Source organism: Rhyacophila brunnea, unplaced genomic scaffold (genome assembly GCF_057557595.1).
Source record: "Rhyacophila brunnea isolate RB1 unplaced genomic scaffold, BYU_Rbru_1.0 scaffold_17, whole genome shotgun sequence".
NCBI classification, from domain to species: Eukaryota; Metazoa; Arthropoda; class Insecta; order Trichoptera; family Rhyacophilidae; genus Rhyacophila; species Rhyacophila brunnea.
Window position 1 is genome coordinate 11,035,870 of NW_028232827.1, and position 20,260 is coordinate 11,056,129.

Here is a 20,260-nt window from a genome sequence, read left to right on the forward strand (position 1 = left end):
ACGATAGATGAAGTAGGTAGTAAAATCATGTTAACGCGCGTGTTTGAACATGTACCTAACCGAAAAAAAAATATGCACATGCACACGCAAACACGCGTGTTACCATGATCTTACTCCCTACTTCATTTATCGTTTGTTTGTATTATGTATATTTGTATATTTGAGAATGGTTATTGTAACGAGACCACAATGTTAAGGAAATAAGGAATAGGAAATAAGGAAGTACACACTGTGACAGCTCAATTACAAAATATAATATAATATTAGGTTATAGGTAACTAGGTACTAATTTTTTATTTCATTAAGGTACCTACCTACGGTTTTTAATGTATTCTAATTAATTGCTTATTTATGTACATCATCAGAATGGGTCTTCTGTATAGATTGTAAGATAAAAGACACATTTTGATTAATCTTCTGCGCAGCGAGTTTTCCATCCAACGTGTCAAAGTCAGCAACTTCAACCTGTAAATTAATCTCATTATTATTACAAATTTCTTACTGACTAGCTAATTTTTATTTTTATTATGACTTATGAAGTAAATAGGTATGAGTCTTGTCAATAATATAAAATTTTGAGAGCAATGTTTTGTTAGGCTACGATTGTATCTTGGGGTCGGACGGACCGTCTGACGCTTTCCGGCCGTACAACAATAATAATTGTTGATGGAGATTTTGAGAGGATTAACATTTTCATATACTTGCTATTCTATTAGTTAACACTTTAATACGTTTCCGTTATTTTAATTGCTGTAAAATAACACGGATATCACTTGGACCAATTCAATAACCAGTAATAAAATTGTTAATACACCGCACTGCATTTTACTTGATTTGAAATGCATCCGAGTACAATCAAGTACGACATGTTAACTGTTACTCAACGACCTTTGTAAGCTCACGGCCGTGATTAAAAAATATCACGCCTGACAGTCAACTTCCCGGGATAATTAACTGCCTTAATACGACATAATTATTATTATATTAAATATATCACTTTTTGCAATAGTCATACAGTGTACCCCAGGATGCTCAAGCGATCGGAATTCTTGACTGGAGGAGGATTGCGGAGAATAGACTGGACCGGGGAATACGATTCAGGGAGGCCAGGGCCCACTCCGGGCTGTTAATGATGAGATGTATGAACAATTAAAAAAAATGATTTCCATTATGACGTGTACGGAAACTTGTACGCACGCAGTTCGCCGTATCACACTTCACCGTGAAATATTGTATCGGAAATATATGGCCGTATATTAAAGACCGTCCAACCTCTTTGGGTCGTATAATACTGACATACAATTCATGTATAATTAATAAAACACGGTTCTTGTCGGCTTACACTTTACAGGAAGCCAGCAGCAAACAAAATTTGAAAATAGCCGATATACTGAATTATTTGTTAGGTTAGGTTTTCATTCTTCAATTCATGAATTTTGCCAAAATCAGCTATGAAAGTTGAATTTTAATAATGTTTATATTGAATCTAATAAAATTGAAGATCGTATAGTATACGGTCATCTCTTTTCAATAGAAAGCTCACGGCGGACTGTGCCACGGTGAAATGTTTTACGTACAATTTACATGTAACCCATTATGACTGGTGATGATTGAACTTACTTCATGGGGAGGATCTATTCGCAAAGATGGTAAATGTGCATTTAGTCTTTCACACAGTGCACAGAGCCCACACCATGTTCTAAAATGTATCCCAGGATCTTCGGGTTCCTTTTCCTAAAATTTATTACAAATTTATGAAATAAACATAGCCAAGTTAAATTCTGGTAATGCAAATGCAAAATTGATAATTATTTGAAACAATTTTCTCAGTCTAACGATAACTGAATTTATTTTCATCAATAATAATAAATAAGTAAGTAGGTACCTAAGTACTACATACCTCCTTTATTTCTGGAACCTCATCAAACTCGGCAAATAAACTCTCACTTTCCGTGGTGAATGTTTTCTTAATAATAGTGGGTCTCTCGCTGGATTCTTCAGAATGAAGAACGCTCTTTGCAGCCATGTTTTTTATTTCTTCCGGCGTCAGCGAATCCCACTCCAGCAGAGATTTAAATTCTTCGGCCCCCTTTTCATCTAGCGTCTCACCCATCATTACTCGAAGAGCTTCCTTTATGGTCTGAAATTACGAAAATATTATTCATGCGAGTTCAGAATTTGCCTTCGAGACACTACAACGGAATGAATGTTTTGGATACTTTACCTCCAAAGCCATGTAAAATGAATCTGAATGAAATTTTTGCAAAACGGTTTGATAAAGAAGTTTCTTTGAGCTCGATACTTTTATATATTCGGATATGTACTGCATCGGTAGGAGATCTGAAAATACACACATATTTATAAAATATATTTTAATTTAGTTTCTTAAGGCTATACCTCAATTGAAATATGGTCTAAAAAGATCGTGGCTAGGCGATGCGCGGATTGCGGGTCGCGGGTGCAAATGAGTCATGCCGACCGAAATATAATTTTTCATATAAATCCAACTTGCGTCCATTTAATGTTCTGTTTATTGTTCTATTAGTAACAATAATAATATATTCATTGACATGTTTTCTTTTTCAAGTAAATGGGTAATGTTTTTAGTCATCTTTACACGATTTAAGAATTAATACCCCTGTCGCCATCACGAAACAAATTGACGTATTCACACTTCGACGTTCATTCTCCGAATGCCAGCGAGTCCAAAATTTCGTCGCGCCTATAGTTGAAAATTATTTCCCATTTCACTGATGTATCGTCTTAACCAGAAGTTTTTTACCATAATATGGTAAAAAAAACTTCTACATATTATGTATTATGTTATGATGAATCGAAAAATTAATAAACAAGTAAGGGTACAAATAAAAGTGGCAGACGTAGAGACCTGTAGGAGTCGATTGACAGTCACTGAAATGATTTGCATATAACGTTCTAACGCTGGTATGTTTCCACGATGTATTGAAATTTCTTTATTATTGCAATAGGAGAGCCTCAATGATTTGTCTATCCCCATTAGAACTTTAATGATAATATTATATGTATAATATACCTACTAAAATTACTCTATACCATCTATTGTTATACGTCTGTTGAAAATTCCCTCTGAATAGAAACATTATTCTAAAGAAACACCTGTAATAGAAACATTTCTAAACAATTCAAAACACAGTTAGGAATGTATTAGCGATTTAATAAAATTATAAGATGAAATTAACTGAAAATAATACACTACTCACCTTCAAGTTCTCTGCGATCGATGGGTAAAGAAAAAATAGCATTCCTTCGAGAGAAGACTCTGGGCAAATGCAGCCATTTGTCCAAACTGACAGGGGGAAGTTGAAACTCTTTCATGAGAGCGTACATTTCTTTTCCGAATACTTTTTCTGGGCGAGTTCTGAGCGCCTCTTCCAGTACGCAACGTCTCTGAAAGCCAAAGCATATTATGTGATTCTTCGGTGATCAGACAATTTATTTTTAATATGAAGGGTTTTATGTGAAAAAAACCGATTACTTTGCAAAAATGCTTTTAAGATGCTCGCGGTAGGTAGTCACCTTTGGGTCGAATTCAGATTCGATCGCTTGAGAGTCCACTTCTCTTTGAAGGTGTTTCAAGATGTCCGGTTCTAAAAATGAGTCTTTCACGACTGCACCCGATATTCCCTCCGCGAGAGCGTTCATGATGTCCGTTTCCGTTTCATCTTGCTGTGCGAGAGATCCTCGTGAACTCGCATTGTGCGATTCAGTTCCAATGCCTGCAATCTTACAAAATGATCATGAACTTTGTAATCAAAAATTGAATTGAAACGTGTAAGCCTATAGTATATAATATATACGTACACCACTGTTTTGATAAACTTGTTAGTGTTGTAAGATTTCATTGATAATGCAGTGCATACTTCTTCTTCTTTGACCATGTCCGATCCTAATAGGATCATATCGGCCTCCCCAAAGTGGAGGTTTGTATTAATAGATTTTGTTTTTACAAGAAATGGATGTCAGCCACTTGCTCAACCGTGATAAATTTCTAATATTTCATATTCATAAAACGTTGCTGTAAGTCGGTTTAAACATTATAAAAGCAGAAAACAGCAAAACAACTTGCATTTTATTGATGTGACATTTCATAATAATTTTAAATAGTAGATATATACCTACCTACATATCCCATCATAAAAGTTTACTAATCTATACAATATTATACAGATAATATGATACTGAATGATTATTGGAATGTGTCAAATCTAAACAATTTGATTGATTGATTAGAAGCAATTATTACATAGGTACCTAATAAATATTGTCCGTCATGAATCACAGTGTAAGTAAAGTGAGCTAAAGCATTGTAATATGTAGGTACCTGCGTTTCTGGATCATTTTGAGCGGTAGCAATTAAGGCAGCTGACATGAGTCGGTTTCTTCCTTTCCTCCTTTTCCCCCTCCTTCTGATTTCCCCCATTCCCGCTCCCCCCTCATCGGCATCCTCATCGCAATCCGCCGGCGATAGATTTGTTATTTCCGGACGACGGATTTCTTCCACAATTCCTTTAGGTGGTTTCTCAACTTTAGGGGGCGGATTCTTCGCTTGCAATACTCTCAACTGATTCTGCAACAATCACATAAAATATAGTACAGACATCTGATAAAATTTAAGCAGGCAAATGATCAGTACGTAGACTGTGCTATGACTAGTGTACTCTAAACTAATAAATGACTATACAGGCTGGATAGACTAACATAAAAAACGTGGGAATTGAGCGTACATTGAACATCTCTATAATATTTTTCTTTACTAAATCCGTCTATATTATGTAGGTATTAAATATCAACAATAATCTTTAAACAATATCAAGAACATTCATTATTTAAGAGTATGGTATCAAAAGTATTACTCTCGGTTTCGGTTTCACGTGATTGACAATCACCCAACGCCATAGCACAAAAATGTTGATAACATCTATTAAAAGAATATTAAAAGCTAACTTCCAAACTTAAATAAAAATAGGCACACTATATTTTGTGAAAACCTACAATGGTCAACTTGCACTTAATATCTCATTATTTAGTTTATTTATTATTTTTTTATAAATCAATGGTCGTTCACACAAGAACTACGGTGACTCATCTAACATTCCTTGCTTTGTTACATTATTCAATCAAACTTATTTATGGCCCAACTTTGTGACACCTATAAACTGACAGTGATTAAAAGAGTACCAACCTCAAGATATGTAAAAAAGTCTTTGGATATATCATCAGGCCACGGCATAACAGATAATTGCCACTCACCGCTTCTATAAAAATATTTTGATGTGTGCTTAGTTCTTTTTTTTGTCGGCCTGCGCTTGGTTTTTTTCTTTTTAGAGTCACTTTCTTTGTGTTGTTTTTTAGCCATTTGGGTAATTTTAATTTTATCAGGGCGTCCGACTTTTATTCCGGATTCGTTCGAAACGATAGGTTTAGTAAATTTAACAGATTTAGAATAACCATCGTTGTTTTTTGTTACAATTGGGTTATGCGATATTGCCATTTTAGTGGTTTTCATGATGAATTGATTGGTTTTAAGCCGTATAACTTTTTCTAGTAGTTAGATAGCTAAAGATAATTTATTACTGTGATGTAAAAATAATAGATTACACACACCATAGTAATTATTTTGTTATCATACCCTGTTTACCTATGGTACTATGTATTCAAATCTGATAAGATTAATATTATACACCTACATATTTATTATATTTACCGCACGATAACTTTATTCCAGTGAACCGTCGAATGATTGCGTATACCTTTTGAAGATTCCTTTGTCCGCGATCGGAAAGGTTGCCTCTGAGGTAAGGAGACCTCCTGGACAGGGTGACCGGAGATACTAAAGGTGGAATTTGATTTACGGTTCCGTCGTTCGACTTAGTGGGCGAATGTGCGGCCGTGATGCTCAGGCTGGCGGCCGTGCTACTTATTCCGATGCCGCTGCTCAGCTCCGAAGTGTGGAATCCGTGCCAGCATAATGTCTCCTGTCAAATATCATACGAATATTATTAAATAAATTATGTGACCCCCGTGCACGGCAGAGTTAATGATGACAATTAAACAACAATTTTGAAATGTATTAAGGCTATACTTCAGTTGAGGCATGGTCTAAAAAAATCGTGGCTAGGCGATGCGTGGATTGTGCAAATGACGCGTGCTGAACGAAATATAATTTGTCATAAAAATCCAACATGCGTCCATTTAATGTTATGTTTATTGTTATATTACTAATAAAAATAGTATATTCATTGACATGTTTTCTTTTTTAAGTACACTACATAGTACACTAGTAATTTACATACGTAAAGTTTTTTAGTCATCTTTACACGATTTAAGAAAATTTTCTCTTATGTAAAACTTATGAAAAACTCTTATGTAAGTAATATGAAGAAAATCACAATATAAAGATAAAATAAGGAATCAGACATTTTGATTTAATCTATTTTTTTTGGAATTAAATTGTCTTCTTCTTACACAAAATGACAGTGATTTTGTTATAACCGATTCATCGACTGTCAGAAAAATACATTTCACTCGTTTTGAATGATCTATATTCAAAATAAGTATTATTTTTTTATAGTTTCGTTTACTACTGAATCAAACACCTCCTCGAAAATCGTGCAGCCCTGATCAGTGACGAAGAGCACCCATTACAGACAAGTGGGATAAGTGCTAGGACCGAAGATATTGAAAAAACCTTCTTCTTAAAGCGTCAATGACATTGAGCTACTTTATGAGCTGCTTGTAGGCGAATTTACAATCTGCCTGTAAAGTTGCCCAGTGTCATCATCGAACAAGCTAACAAGCAGATTGTAAACAATCTACCGAGAAAAGTTGTAAGCTGGTCAACTTTACACGCTACACGCCGGTGTATGGGCCTACTGCATCTGCGCAGTAGAGCGTAGTAGCGATCTCCCGGTAAAAAAATGAACTAAGTTCTGTCAAAATAGTCGCTAGGTTGTTGGCTTCTCAGCGAATGGAAAGTTTTGTGAGTCATCATCACAATCGCAGTAGCTGAATCGCTCACTTTTAAATTCGCCAACAAACAGCTTGTAAAGTAGCTCAATGTAATTGACGCTTAAAGATGGAGACTAAATGTATGAAATTGAAGTCAAATTTAACCTAGTTCACCCATAAAATATTTGTTATGTCATTGGGGTGCGGTTGTTTAATTTTGCATGAGTGGAGTAGACTGCATTAATTGTGAGGTTTCTACAATTACAAGAGATCTTACTGCATAATTTTAATATACACATACACACAAGTCTTTGACTGAAGAAGTTTTACTTCAAAATTCAATTTATTAATTTATTATTATAAAAGTGGGTATAATATAATATTACATCTAGAATATGCGTTTAGATCAGAGGTTGGTGATGATGTCAAATCAATAACACTATTTCCCAATAGGTATGCTAAAGATACTGTCCACACTAATAAAACTGACATAAGAATACTAACCGTGCGGAGTTGGCAACAGTTTGCTATATTAATTTATTAAAATTGTAATCATAGCACTCACTTGACTGTGACTCCTCCTTAAATCTAAAACCAGGGTCTGACGAGGAGCCGGCGGCTGGTCGGGCGTGAGACAGCGCCTCCGGAGAGACCCTCGAGACACCGCGCTCGCCAGCGTCGGAGCCGGGGTCAACGGCCTGGAATCTGTGTCCGTATACCTATTATCAGGAAATAAAATAATAAGAAGGTTCCAATCGTTCTAAATTTGGTAGGTACCGTGAAACATTTAAAAACCACCACAACATAAAAATCTCTTTACCTTTTGAATAACTCTTCCGGCACAAAGTCAGCAGCGGACTCCACTTCTGTTTGCTTGATTGCCAACTGCATTGAACTTCGTATGTTGGTCATTTCTTCTGCTAGAATATCGCTCTTAGTCTCCGAGATCTGAAAACAATTAAATTAATCTCTTATTAGTAAAATTATATTCTTCTTTATTCTTTGACCCTATCCGTTCCATGGATAGAGCATATGGATATTCAAGAATCCCTGTCGCTTGCCAATCTTCTTGCATCTTCCCAGGTCTACTTGACCTGTAATAATTTTTCAATAAGCCCAATGAATAGAAGATAACACGTAGAGTAGGTAACGACTTACACGAAAGTATGGCACAAATCATTCCATCAGTTGGCTGCTTAGTATTATTTGCATCACTGGGCTTAAACTTTAATTGTTTTTGTCTTTTCATATTTTTGTTGTTTATTTTTAAATTGTTTACCAAGTATTACTAGGTACCTAGGTATACATAATACTTTGAAGCTGGTTGCGTTATGATGTGTGTTTCCTGGGGCCTTACATTGTAACTTGCAAGTTGAAGTCGCCCAGCGACATGACGTCATATGACATCATAGTGACGTACTACCAGAGTGAGTCAATAGTCTTCGAGAAATTAACGCTACTCTAATACTGGCGTTATTCATTGTCCCCATACACAAATAGGTGTTTCAGCATAATAATATCTATGGTGAGCCGTGTGCATTGGGCGGCTCACCTCGATGCGTGTATTGAGCTTACGTCACAATTACATCATGTCGTCGGGTGACTTCATGTCACAAGTTACAACATAGGACTGCAGTGCCACGTTTGACTTTGTATTATTTGTGACAAAATTTTGTGCCAGTTACACTATCAGTCCTCATCACACTCATTGAAATGATTGATATTGTAGATGTAGACATAACATGTTACCTACCAAAGAATCTTTAGCTCTCTTGACGACATCTTTGATTTCTGCATCGGCCGGGTGGTTGCAAAGGATAGAACAACCATGCGAGAACGGGTTGTACAACCCGGCGAATGGTCTCAGAACGAATGGCGCCGGACCACTCAGACATGACAGTTCTATTGGACTCTAAAAATAAAGATAAAGTCAGGAAAACCTAATACTTACATACGTACCTATTACATTGATGAATTATTCAGTATAAAATGTTTCTTCTACGACTCTTTTATTTTCTAAGTAAATAAATTGAGACAGATTACCATTAAAGCATAAGCAAAATAAATATTAAAGCCAAATAAAAAATAATACACTCACTCTGAGATATCGTATTAAATAAACTCATCCTTAAAAATCATTTATAAAAATGGTGCAACCCTGAAACTACGCTACATTAATTGAATATACCACCAGTCACAGGAAACCGACTAGGGTTACCGACTATTTTACAACGTTTTTATTAGCACGTATTCATATTATTCCGGTGGTTGTTTGTCCGGTAGAAATCTTGCAATCGACTTTTAACTAACTTCCCGACTAGCTAGACATTTGAAACTTTTAGAATATATCAGAACACGATGCCAATGCATTCTTTTAATATAATAAAATAATTCTATTTTGTATGAAAAGTTATTTCGGAAGAAATCCGTAATCCAATCCACTATTATCGGTTGCTAAGTGGGTGGTCCTAGCAACTAAATTATTAATAATATATAATATGTGCGTTACTATGGAAATCATAATGACATTTCAGTATTCTATATTATTTGTTTGTTTGTTTGTTTGTTTTTTATTTACTCCATAATATCAAGTACAAGTTTGAGCATAATAATTCAACCGAAAATTTAAAAACGTAAGTATATAAAAAGTTCTTTTTTGAGACAATTCCAAGACATGATGTGGCTCTAAACAAAAAATTAAATGTAGGTAATAAGTATATTTATTATTATTTTTATTCAATACCTACTGAATATAGGTACACAAGATTTAAAAATGTTAGATTCTTATTAGTAAAAATACATAATCTTGAAATACCACTGAAGATATTGTGAAAGATTTCAGCTTAATTCATATATTGGCCAACTTTTTTTCTTAGAAGTTTTTCAGAATTATTTACTTACTTATATAATTATTATATATTAATTTTACTAATAATACTATCCACTCCAAAATAACTTATCATCACATACCTGCTAGTCTCTCTGGAATTTATTTATTTATGTAGGTAAGTACAAAAATATGTGCGAAAAAATAACATAATATACCTATTTACATGTTATTATAATAATAAATAAATTGATTTTTATCTAAAATTCAAAGATGTTTTGCATCCCGAATATGATCTTACTGGGATCCCGGATAGAGACTTCTATTCCGGGATAATTTCAGTCAACCAACTCATACATAATACTCAATTCCATAAAATCCTAGGTAGGTACCACCTTTAAGACTATAAAAATTACAATAGTATAATAATAGGGAGCCATAAATGCACAATAGTAGTTATGTTTTCTGAAAATAGCTATGTCGTCGATAGCGAACTCATAACCCGTAGGTCACTATGTGATGATTTCAAATAATCACTTCAGATTTCCTGTAAAAAAAACTTGTTACAATCAAATTATCTTTTTAATTTTACTTTTAACACTACATATAGTAGGTATTTTTATCTTTTTTGATACACATTATAACAGGTATACAATTATAATTCTACCTATGTGTGATTTTTTTTAACTACCTACTGAAATAAAATAAAGGGCGGACGTGCTCAGCGTGGGTCAAAATGGGGTTTTTATTCTATTTTCAAAGCATGATCCTGGACATTCCTTAAACGTTGTAGATAATCTATTTATATAATTTTGAAGCCTTATTATCCTTTATATTTATTTTAAACATTTGATGACTGCATAAAGTATTTTTATTACATAAAATAGTATTCTTTTAAACCTCTCGCTCTAATGTTTTAGAATATAGTCATATTTCAGTACATAAATGAGCTGTGGTGTTAAGATTTTTTACATTTATTAATTTTTAAACGCATTTATAAAACCATCAGCATAATTTATGTCGACATTATTATAGTGAAATATTTACGATAAAAAATTATATTGATAATCTCTGTGATCCCAAATTTTACAAGAATTAGGCATTTTATTATTCAAAAAATGGGCAAGATTAACACATTTGGAGATAATTCTAAAGATTCTAATTATAAGCTATGTCTTTGACCATTCAAGTTTGATTAACATCCTACGAATAATGATTGCTTTATAATAATTATTGACCTAAGAATAAGGTAGTGTTTTTTTGAAATACGCCATTTCTTTTGGCATTCCCCAGTGGTTAAGCTACAACATACGGCCGTAGCCATAAATTAACAACCTAAAACTAAAGTAGGGAGTACGAACATGTTAACGTGAGTGTTTATACGGCCGTAGCCATAAATTAACAAACTAAAACTAAAGTAGGGAGTACGAACATGTTAACGTGCGTGTTTGAACATGTACCTAACCGATTTTTTTTTAAACGATATATGTTCAAACACGCGCGTTATCATGACCTTACTCCTTACTTCAGTTTTAGTTTGTCAATTTATGGCTACGGCCGTATGTTGTAGCTTAACCACTGGGGAATGCCAAAAGAAATGGCGTATTTCAAAAAAACACTACCTTATTCTTAGGTCAATAATTATTATAAAGCAATCATTATTCGTAGGATGTTAATCAAACTTGAATGGTCAAAGACATAGCTTATAATTAGTATCTTTAGAATTATCTCCAAATGTGTTAATCTTGCCCATTTTTGAATAATAAAATGCCTTATTCTTGTCAAATTTGGGATCACAGAGATTATCAATATAATTTTTTATCGTAAATATTTTACTAAAATTATCTCGTCATTAATTATACTAATGGTTTTATAAATGTGTTTAAAAATTAATAAATGTAAAAAATCTTAACACCACTGCACATTTATGTACTGAAATATGAATATATTCTAAATCATTAGAGCGAGAGGTTTAAAAGAATACTATTTTATGTAATAATAATACGTCATGAAGTCATCAAATGTTTAAAATATATATTATAAAGGTTAATAAGGCTTCAAAATTATATAAATAGATTATCTACAACGTTTAAGGAATGCCCAGGATCATGCTTAGAAAATAGAATAAAAGCTCCATTTTGACCTACGCCGAGCATGTCCCCCTATTCAACTTTGACCAATTTACTAATTGACCTACGAAAAGATAGAGGTTACTTCGTCACGGAATAACTCTTCCTAGCGCACTTTTCGGACGCAGAAGATGATATTCTAAGTCAGTGGTCCCGAACCTCCGGTCCGTGGATCAAATGGTACCGGGCCGCCCAAGGAACATTAAATTATTTCCATTTTATTTACTGTGGTATATTTCTCTCGGGTTTGTGCGACTTTCCATGGACGAGAGGTTAACCGAGAGCTGAGATACGTTACCTAAAGCCGCACCATTACCGCACTTAAAACCCTATTGCCATTTCCGACGTTTCTGTGTGAAGCGGGGTTTTCTTTTCCGCAATGACAGTAACCAACACAAAACAACGGAATAAACTGGACATAAGCAACACACTTCGGGTGTCATTGTCTCCTATTACTTTCAGATGGAACCGTCTCGTTTCAAAGAAACAAGCTGATTTATTTAGCGTTCTAGTGAGTTAACATCTTAAACCACTTTATATTAATTTTTTGGTGTAACTGTATTTTATTTTGAAGGCATGTTTAAATACAATTAAATTAAAATTATTGAATCAAAACAATCTAAAATATAAACAATCAACGTCCCCGCCTCAGCGGGCCGCGGTAAAATTATCAAACGGTGACCGATCCGCGGCGATAAAAGGTTGGGGACCACTGTTCTAAGTAATCCAACCACATGAATAACTTATTGGAAAAACGTCCCACACACGCTTTTGGCAGCACCCTATGGATTCGATAAGAACATTTACCTAGCTAATATATCTATTTCTATTATAATGTCTTCCTAGACCTGAACTATTATAGACTATGTAATTGACCTGAACAAATTGCACAAATTAATTTTCTGTAGGTACCTATCAGGTATCCTAACACAAATTTAATAATGTCCGTAGATCAGTCAAAAATTTGCGCGTTTTGATCAAAACCAACATGGACCTAGGTAGGTACCTACAATGTTTAATAATATGAACGATAATTGCACATCCACTCAGAATAAATTGCTTCCATAGCTAATGCGCCCTTATTGGTATAAGCACACACCTAGTCGAAGACTCGGAAGAGAAGAAAATGAAAAAAAAAACATAAGATTAATTTAGTATTCCTTTTTGTCACATCCGTGGTTTATAATTCAATTATTGGTAGGTACCTAAGAACGTAGATAACTGATGTTAATCCCTGAAGGGTAGGTATAACTACAAAACACACAGTTTTGAAATAATCAAGAAACAAACAATTAACAATATAATATTATTATAACGTGTAAAATCACATATTAGGTAGGTAGATACGTACCCTATTTAAAATTCCAATTGGTCTTTTCAAACTCTCCATTAATCCCGTATTGCTTGTCATAATGATTATTCACCTAATAAGACTAATAAGGCACCTTTCTAAAACTGCTCTGAAATAATTATAATTATATTATAATATTTTCTAGGTAAAATCGTGTTATAGGTATTATTTTTTGACGTATTTACGTATGTACAAAATCTATGTTTGGTTTGATACCTATTAAATTTGAAGTTTGTTCAATAATATGCCTCACTGAATGCCCCGAATACCAATAAGGGGTAAGTAACTTTACTGTTGCTCGACCAATAACACTCCTCTACAGTCTACACTGCAATAAGAAGTGGGGGTTTTTACACGTTTTCCCTCGAAAATTCAAAAGAATTTTTACATGCTGGAAAAGTGATAATAATAGGTAGGTACCAAATATTAACCATTATTGTCAGTGACGTCCCGTGGGGGTAGGCAGATTGAGCGTCGCTTGGGGGCGGCAGATACTCGAAGGGCGGCAAATCGAGGAGAATCATTTGGTATTATATAGAAATAGCTACCTAAACTTAGTTATATTATAACCAGAGCGTTGAAGATGTTTTGTTCCGGATGCTTTTTTTAATTATTACCCAGTAGGTACTCGCAGCGATTTTAGTATGATGTCACCACGCTCGACTAGTGTTTTTTTTTATTTTAGTTTTGACTGCTCAGTTTCGTATACAAATGCTAATAAACTTGGCGCCTAGATATTTTTATAAATGTAAAACACCACAAACGAATAATAAATCAGTCATAATAATATAATGTCATTTACTCGGATTAAAGAGTTCCTTTCATAACAGTGGTAGGTATACTGCGCAAAAGCCAATTTATGTCGCGCCATGGTTATTAAAAGAAAATAATATTATATATATCAACGTTGGTAACGAAACAAGGAGAATTTATGGTAGAGATTTATAGGTAGGTACATACCGTATTTTTTAATTTATCCAAATATTTTTGCCAGTCACTAGCGAGATTTAAAAGTTGCCGGATGTACCTATTGCAAATATATACCTATTCATAATGATTATTAATCCTTATTGACATTTGACATAACCAATTAGTATTCGTGCATATAATAGGTGTTTACGTTAAGTACCAGCTAATTGTAACAAAAATGTACACTAGTATGTAGCTACCTAGATTATATCATATTTATCGTGCTGTGAATACAATACTGTGCAATAACTTCTTTTAAGTCGTTTTTTTGTAAACATATTTTTTGCTGATAATAGTGTGGATTTGTAGTTTATTTCAATCATCAACGGTTGAATGTTGAGACTATAATTAATAGTGTATTTATGATTAAATTTAGGTTTATATTAAAAAAATAATGAGGAAAATTATTTTGTTTACATGTTGTAAGGTACAATAATAGCATAGAAAAAATGGTGTGAAAATAATACATCTGCGTAGGTATTACTAAATGATACAAACCAAATGTGTCAGACATATCAACCAAATGGCATCTCAGACTCCGGTGATTTGGGTTAGTGTCTAACTAATATTATATTTATTCGCTTATTTATTTATTGATATCTAAATTTAATTTTGTATGTTTCAGCTTAGTGGTAGGTGTATATTTTGTTAGTAATGTATCCATACCATGGCCCCCACAAGGGGGGGCTGATAAGGCTCTAGCCTGGGGCCCGGGCTCGATAAGTGAGATAAACACATATCACAATTTTGCTCTAATAGCAAAAAATTCGCCTGCGGCGCTATTTTACTTCGGTAATGATGTTATTTAAAATTATGTGGTTACACAATACAATTTATAATTGTGTAGCGATACTCAAAAACTCCATAATTCAAGTGTATGTATTAAAATATACAAAAAAACACTAAATATACACATCAATTTTAACGCGTACACCATTTAGAAAACATTACTGTAGAGCGTCACACTGCTTTTATCCTTAGCGATGGGTAGGGGGGCGCCAAAGATCCTAACATGAGGCCCGCTTCAGGATGAGGGGGCCATGCTTCATACAACACATTTCTTAGATATTGGAGTAATGAAAGGATGATAAAAAAAAATGGGGCGGCATTTTGACGTTGCCTAGGGGCGGCATTTTGTCTAGGGACGTCACTGATTATTGTTATTAGGTAGGTAGGTACTCAACCTTTGTAGGTAGCCTAGTCAAGGTTGAACCGAATAAATGGAAGTACCTTGTTGTTTTCGAGCTAGTCAAATGGGGGTAGGTAGTTGTACTAGGTATGTATTTAACCCCCTCTGATTGAACAAATAAAATCTTCACTGATCCGAATGGCTTCGGGCCTATTATGTGGCGGTCCAGTAATGTATGTTGATCTTTCCAACACCTCGTCTATCATTACGTAGATCAGTGCGCCGCGGTGCATTGCTTCCAAAAAAAAATCGCTAATATTTTGTATATTTTACAATAGTTACTTAATAGCCAAATTTGCGGACATGGCTGGTAATATTATTATTTGAGCACCTGAATGATCTTAATAAAACAATGCAAGGTCAGAATGAAAATATATTGACAAGCTCTGATAATTAGAAAGATTCGAAAATAAACACGAACTTTTGCAGAAGGAGTTAACACAAGGATCTCTACAAATGTACCAAAGGACCTACTAGACCACCATTGAAAACAATCAATTAATTTTGGATCTAGCTCAAAAACATTTAACTTTGCTTCAAAATAAATTTCATTATTACTTTCATACAATCAATACGACTGGATTCGAAACCCTTTTGCAACCAATACCGAAAATTCTATAGGAACGCTCCTATAAATTCGATAGGAATTTGTTGAATTGAAAAACGACGGAACGCTAAAACTGAACTCCATTGGCTATTTTCTGGATTTCGGTTAATAAAGAACAATATCCTCAGATTTCCGACAAGGCTATCGCAGTTCAGCTTTCGTTTTCTACGACATAATAATATCTAGGTGAGCAAAGCTTTTCAACTCTACTTATTATTAAAAATGATAAACAGTCGTGCTCGAAGGGTTTTTACTCAGGTAGGTATCACATTAATAATAATTATACATAGAAATTACACCCACGATGGCCGGGTGGCTTAAACGCCGGCCTATAGAGTCGAGGGTCCCAGGTTCGAATCCTGGGTCTGGCAAGTACAAATATTGTTTTTCAATTTGTGTATGAGTCAGAGTATGGACCCAATAGGTTGAGCAAGTGGCTGACATCCATTTCTCGTAAAAATAAAATCTGTTAATACAAACCTCCACTCTATGGAGGCCCATATGATCCTATCAGGATCGGACATGGCCCAAAGAAGAAGAAAAGAAAAATACATAGAAATATGTAAATTTAGTTATTTCTTATGTATATCAAATTTAAAAAAAACATAATTAATGTAATTTTAGCGCATGGCCCCCAAAAAGGGGGAGCAGCGTGGCCGGTCAACCAGATAAGTGAGATAAACAAAAATTACAAATTTGCTCTAATAGTAAAAAATCGATTAATAGTTTTCAATATGCGATTGTGGGATGCAATCTTTTATTATTGTGTCAATATTCGACAACTAATTATTCTTAACCCGACAACTAACCATAATTCAAGTGGATGTTAATACCTCTATGGGATGTACCTATTAATAAATACAAAAAAAAACACTAAACATAACAAATTATAAATTTAAAGCATTCACGACATGACATAAAATAAGTGTTAACAATTTTAAAATAAAAATACAGAGAAATGTGAGTTAATAATACAATAAGTAATAAAATAAAAAAAGAAATAAAATGAAATAAAATAACAAAAATAAAAGTAGACGGAAGCACACAGAGTGAACTTTGATAGACCCTATCTTAAAAACTTATAAAACAACGTCCACCTAAATTCACCCTCACGTAAGTGGAATATATCAATATCAGAAGCGATTTCATTAAACATGGTTATTGCATTGCCTTCCCATTTGCCATTACTAATGGCAGGTTAGTTCTGCACCTTGGAAGAACAAACAACGGATGCCCTCGATTCCTAAGGTAATTATCAGAGACACACAAGCCAACACCACCAAGAATGGCAGAGTTCACATTTACGCCGCGTATAAGTCTGAAAAAATATGTAGCTAAATAAAGATCCCTTCTAAATTTTAAGCTACAGTATGTAAGCATACCTAAGAGAAAGTCAGTCGGATAGAGCCACGGATAATATCCATACAGCCGAAAGTAAAGGAGTCTCAAAAATTTATTTTGGACTCTCCACCATAAGGCCGTACTTCAACTGATGCGGGGCCCAAACGATAGACCCACTCTCAAGTCTACTTCTAACTAAGGAGTTAAGTATAGAGAATTTTTAGTACCGTAACATCCGAAAAGACCTTAATATCGAAAGATTGTTAATATAATTATCGTCGGCATTGGTGTGGAGCACATATTGTGCACAATAACATTTCAACTGCTGTGGATGGTCTGCCAATAATAATTGAAGCTCTTGTTTAGATAACATATAAATATGTTCATATCTACAACACAGTTCGAGTACTTACCTCAATTAATTGGCCATTTCGGCATTACATGCAACTTTTTTTATGAGAAAATTAAAAAAAATTAATAAAATGTCAAAAAAAAGTTAATTCCAGCGAGAAGTACGACTAGTATAATAAATAATTAAAATTTCTACTGCAGCATAAGTCTTCTTTTAAAAATAAAACAAGTTTTAGTGGTTAAATTTGTTTCTTTGACCTATCTCCCATTCTTGTCCCGGTTTAGAGTTTCATAATAATTATGGTAAGCCTAGTCATTAGGTCTGACGGAGTGACAGTCACTGAACCTGCAAAGGTCCAGGAGTTATGGCGCCAACATTTCAGTGATGTCCAGAATCGCCCACCTCCATTGCATCCCTTCGATATTCCATCGGAGATCACCGCCCTCGGAATCACTACTGCATCGGGATTCTGCGAAGATCCTCCGACAACTGCTGAAGTTAAAGAGGCTGTCAAAAGACTGAAGCGCAGGAAAACTCCTGGAGATGATGGCATCCATGCAGAATTTCTGCTCTGCGGACTGAGCACTGTATTGCCGTCCTTGTGTGACCTTCTGCACGAGGTGTGGGAAAGGGAGCAGTGCCCCAAAGCCTGGAGGGATGGTACCGTTGTTACTCTGCATATAAAGGGTAACCCACAAGACTGTAATAATTACAGAGGAATCACTCTCCTCAGCGTTCCCGGGAAGGTGTTGGCGCAGATTCTCCTGTACAGGATTAGAAGTCCCATGCTGGACGTTTTCCATGCGCAGCAGAGTGGATTTGTCCCGGGGAAGTCCTGCTCAGAGCATATTTCAACTCTCCGATGCCTCCTGCAACAGTACCAAGAGATGAATATACCTGTCGCCTGCTGCTTTGTGGACTATGAAAAGGCATTTGACAGTCCTCATCGTGAATCTCTGTGGCAAATTCTGCTAGGCTATGGTGTCCCACGGAAACTGGTCGCCGTGATAAGTGCTCTCTACACCAATACAGAGTGTCGCGTGAGAGCAGCCGGAACATCCTCTGACCTCTTTGAAATCACGTCAGGAGTCAAGCAAGGATGTATACTTGCGCCCTTTCTTTTTATCATCATGATGGATTTCATAATGCGTAAGACGGTTTGCCCCGACAGTGGGATACGCCTACATCATGATGACACAACCGATCTATGCGAAGAAAGACTGTGCGACTTGGAGTATGCAGACGACGCAGTCGTATTTGACTCGACGATCGAAAGGTTGGAGGTAACCGTGAACAGGCTCGCCGCGAACTCGAAGCGTGTGGGTCTTCATCTGAATGCCGCTAAGACCAAATCCATGTGCAGTGCTGCATGCATCGACGCCGACACTCCTCTGCGGGTTTCCGGTCTGCCCGTCGAGCTGGTGTCCAGATTCAAATACTTGGGTGCCACGGTTGCCTATGATGGTGGTATTTCTAGTGAGCTTGGAATCCGCATGGGTGTGGCGGGCTCTGCGTTCAACCAACTTGGAGTCGCATGGAGGTCAAGGTTGTATTCTATGAGGACTAAATGTTGTTTGTTTAGGGCGTGCGTGCTACCTGTGCTCATGTATGGCTGTGAGACATGGCATCTTACTAAGCTTCAAGAGTCTTGGCTTTTGAGCTTTGAGAATCGATGTCTCCGCCGAATCTTGGGGTATATTGGTACGACCGCGTTACAAACACCCGAGTTCGTGAGCAGACACAACAGCCTTCGGTGATTGAAGTTATCACGAAGAGACGATTTACGTGGCTGGGACACGTATTCCGGATGCCGCCAAAGAGTGTGGCACTTCGTACCCTTGTGGCACAGCCTCAAGGGTTCCGTCACCGTGGCCGGCCCTTCCCCACTCTGCAGCGGTGCTACAAAAGCGACCTACGTGCTGCAGGTCTGACATGGCGGGAGGCGCAGGAGTTGGCGATGGACCGAGGGAAGTGGCGCCAACTTGTGCTTGCCCTATGCCCAAATGTTGGGACGTGACAGGGTGGAAGAAGAAGAAGTCATTAGGTATCTCTTAAGAATGGTCTCTGCAACTAATCCGTAAAGAAGGAGAAAGAACTTCGAACTTTGTTCATTCTTTTAGTCTTTTTCAGGACTTAAAATACCACAGCGCTGTTCCGGTTCGTGAAAACCTGAAAGAATAGCTCCGTCTCGTAGAAAAACTAAATACGACGTTCCGGTTTGCGAATCATAATTATTAAAAAAATAATTAAAATCATTTATTTACTAATACTTAATATAAGTATCATCCGCCGGGTAATAATAATATACGTATTTTTTAAAAGTTTATTACTAAACTTGTCGGACTTGTATTAAAAAAAATAATCTTTTAAATCCCGTTTTCGTCTGCTGCGCTAACACGTGCCTGTCACAAGTTGTTTAACGACTGTATCTGAGCTGAGCGATTAGAGTGATTTATATACTATAGGTAGGTACATAAAATTAGATAAATATTTTCAGAAAATTATCGA

At 35.6% G+C, this 20,260-nt stretch overlaps 1 protein-coding gene across 1 annotated transcript; it reads right to left on the reverse strand.

The window, feature by feature from the left end:
• Window positions 1–233: 233 nt before the first annotated feature.
• On the reverse strand, window positions 234–13,555 carry LOC147073662 (uncharacterized). Its single transcript, XM_085944623.1, has 13 exons — window positions 13,511–13,555; window positions 13,295–13,403; window positions 8,741–8,899; window positions 7,808–7,935; window positions 7,553–7,706; window positions 5,790–6,014; window positions 4,361–4,606; window positions 3,556–3,762; window positions 3,240–3,426; window positions 2,225–2,340; window positions 1,901–2,140; window positions 1,621–1,734; window positions 234–465 (listed from the first exon to the last, which is right to left on the reverse strand). The coding sequence occupies exons 2-13, from the start codon at window positions 13,352–13,354 to the stop codon at window positions 346–348; spliced, it is 1,956 nt and encodes a 651-aa protein (XP_085800749.1). The 5' UTR covers window positions 13,355–13,403; window positions 13,511–13,555; the 3' UTR covers window positions 234–345.
• Between the last annotated feature and the right edge of the window lie 6,705 nt (window positions 13,556–20,260).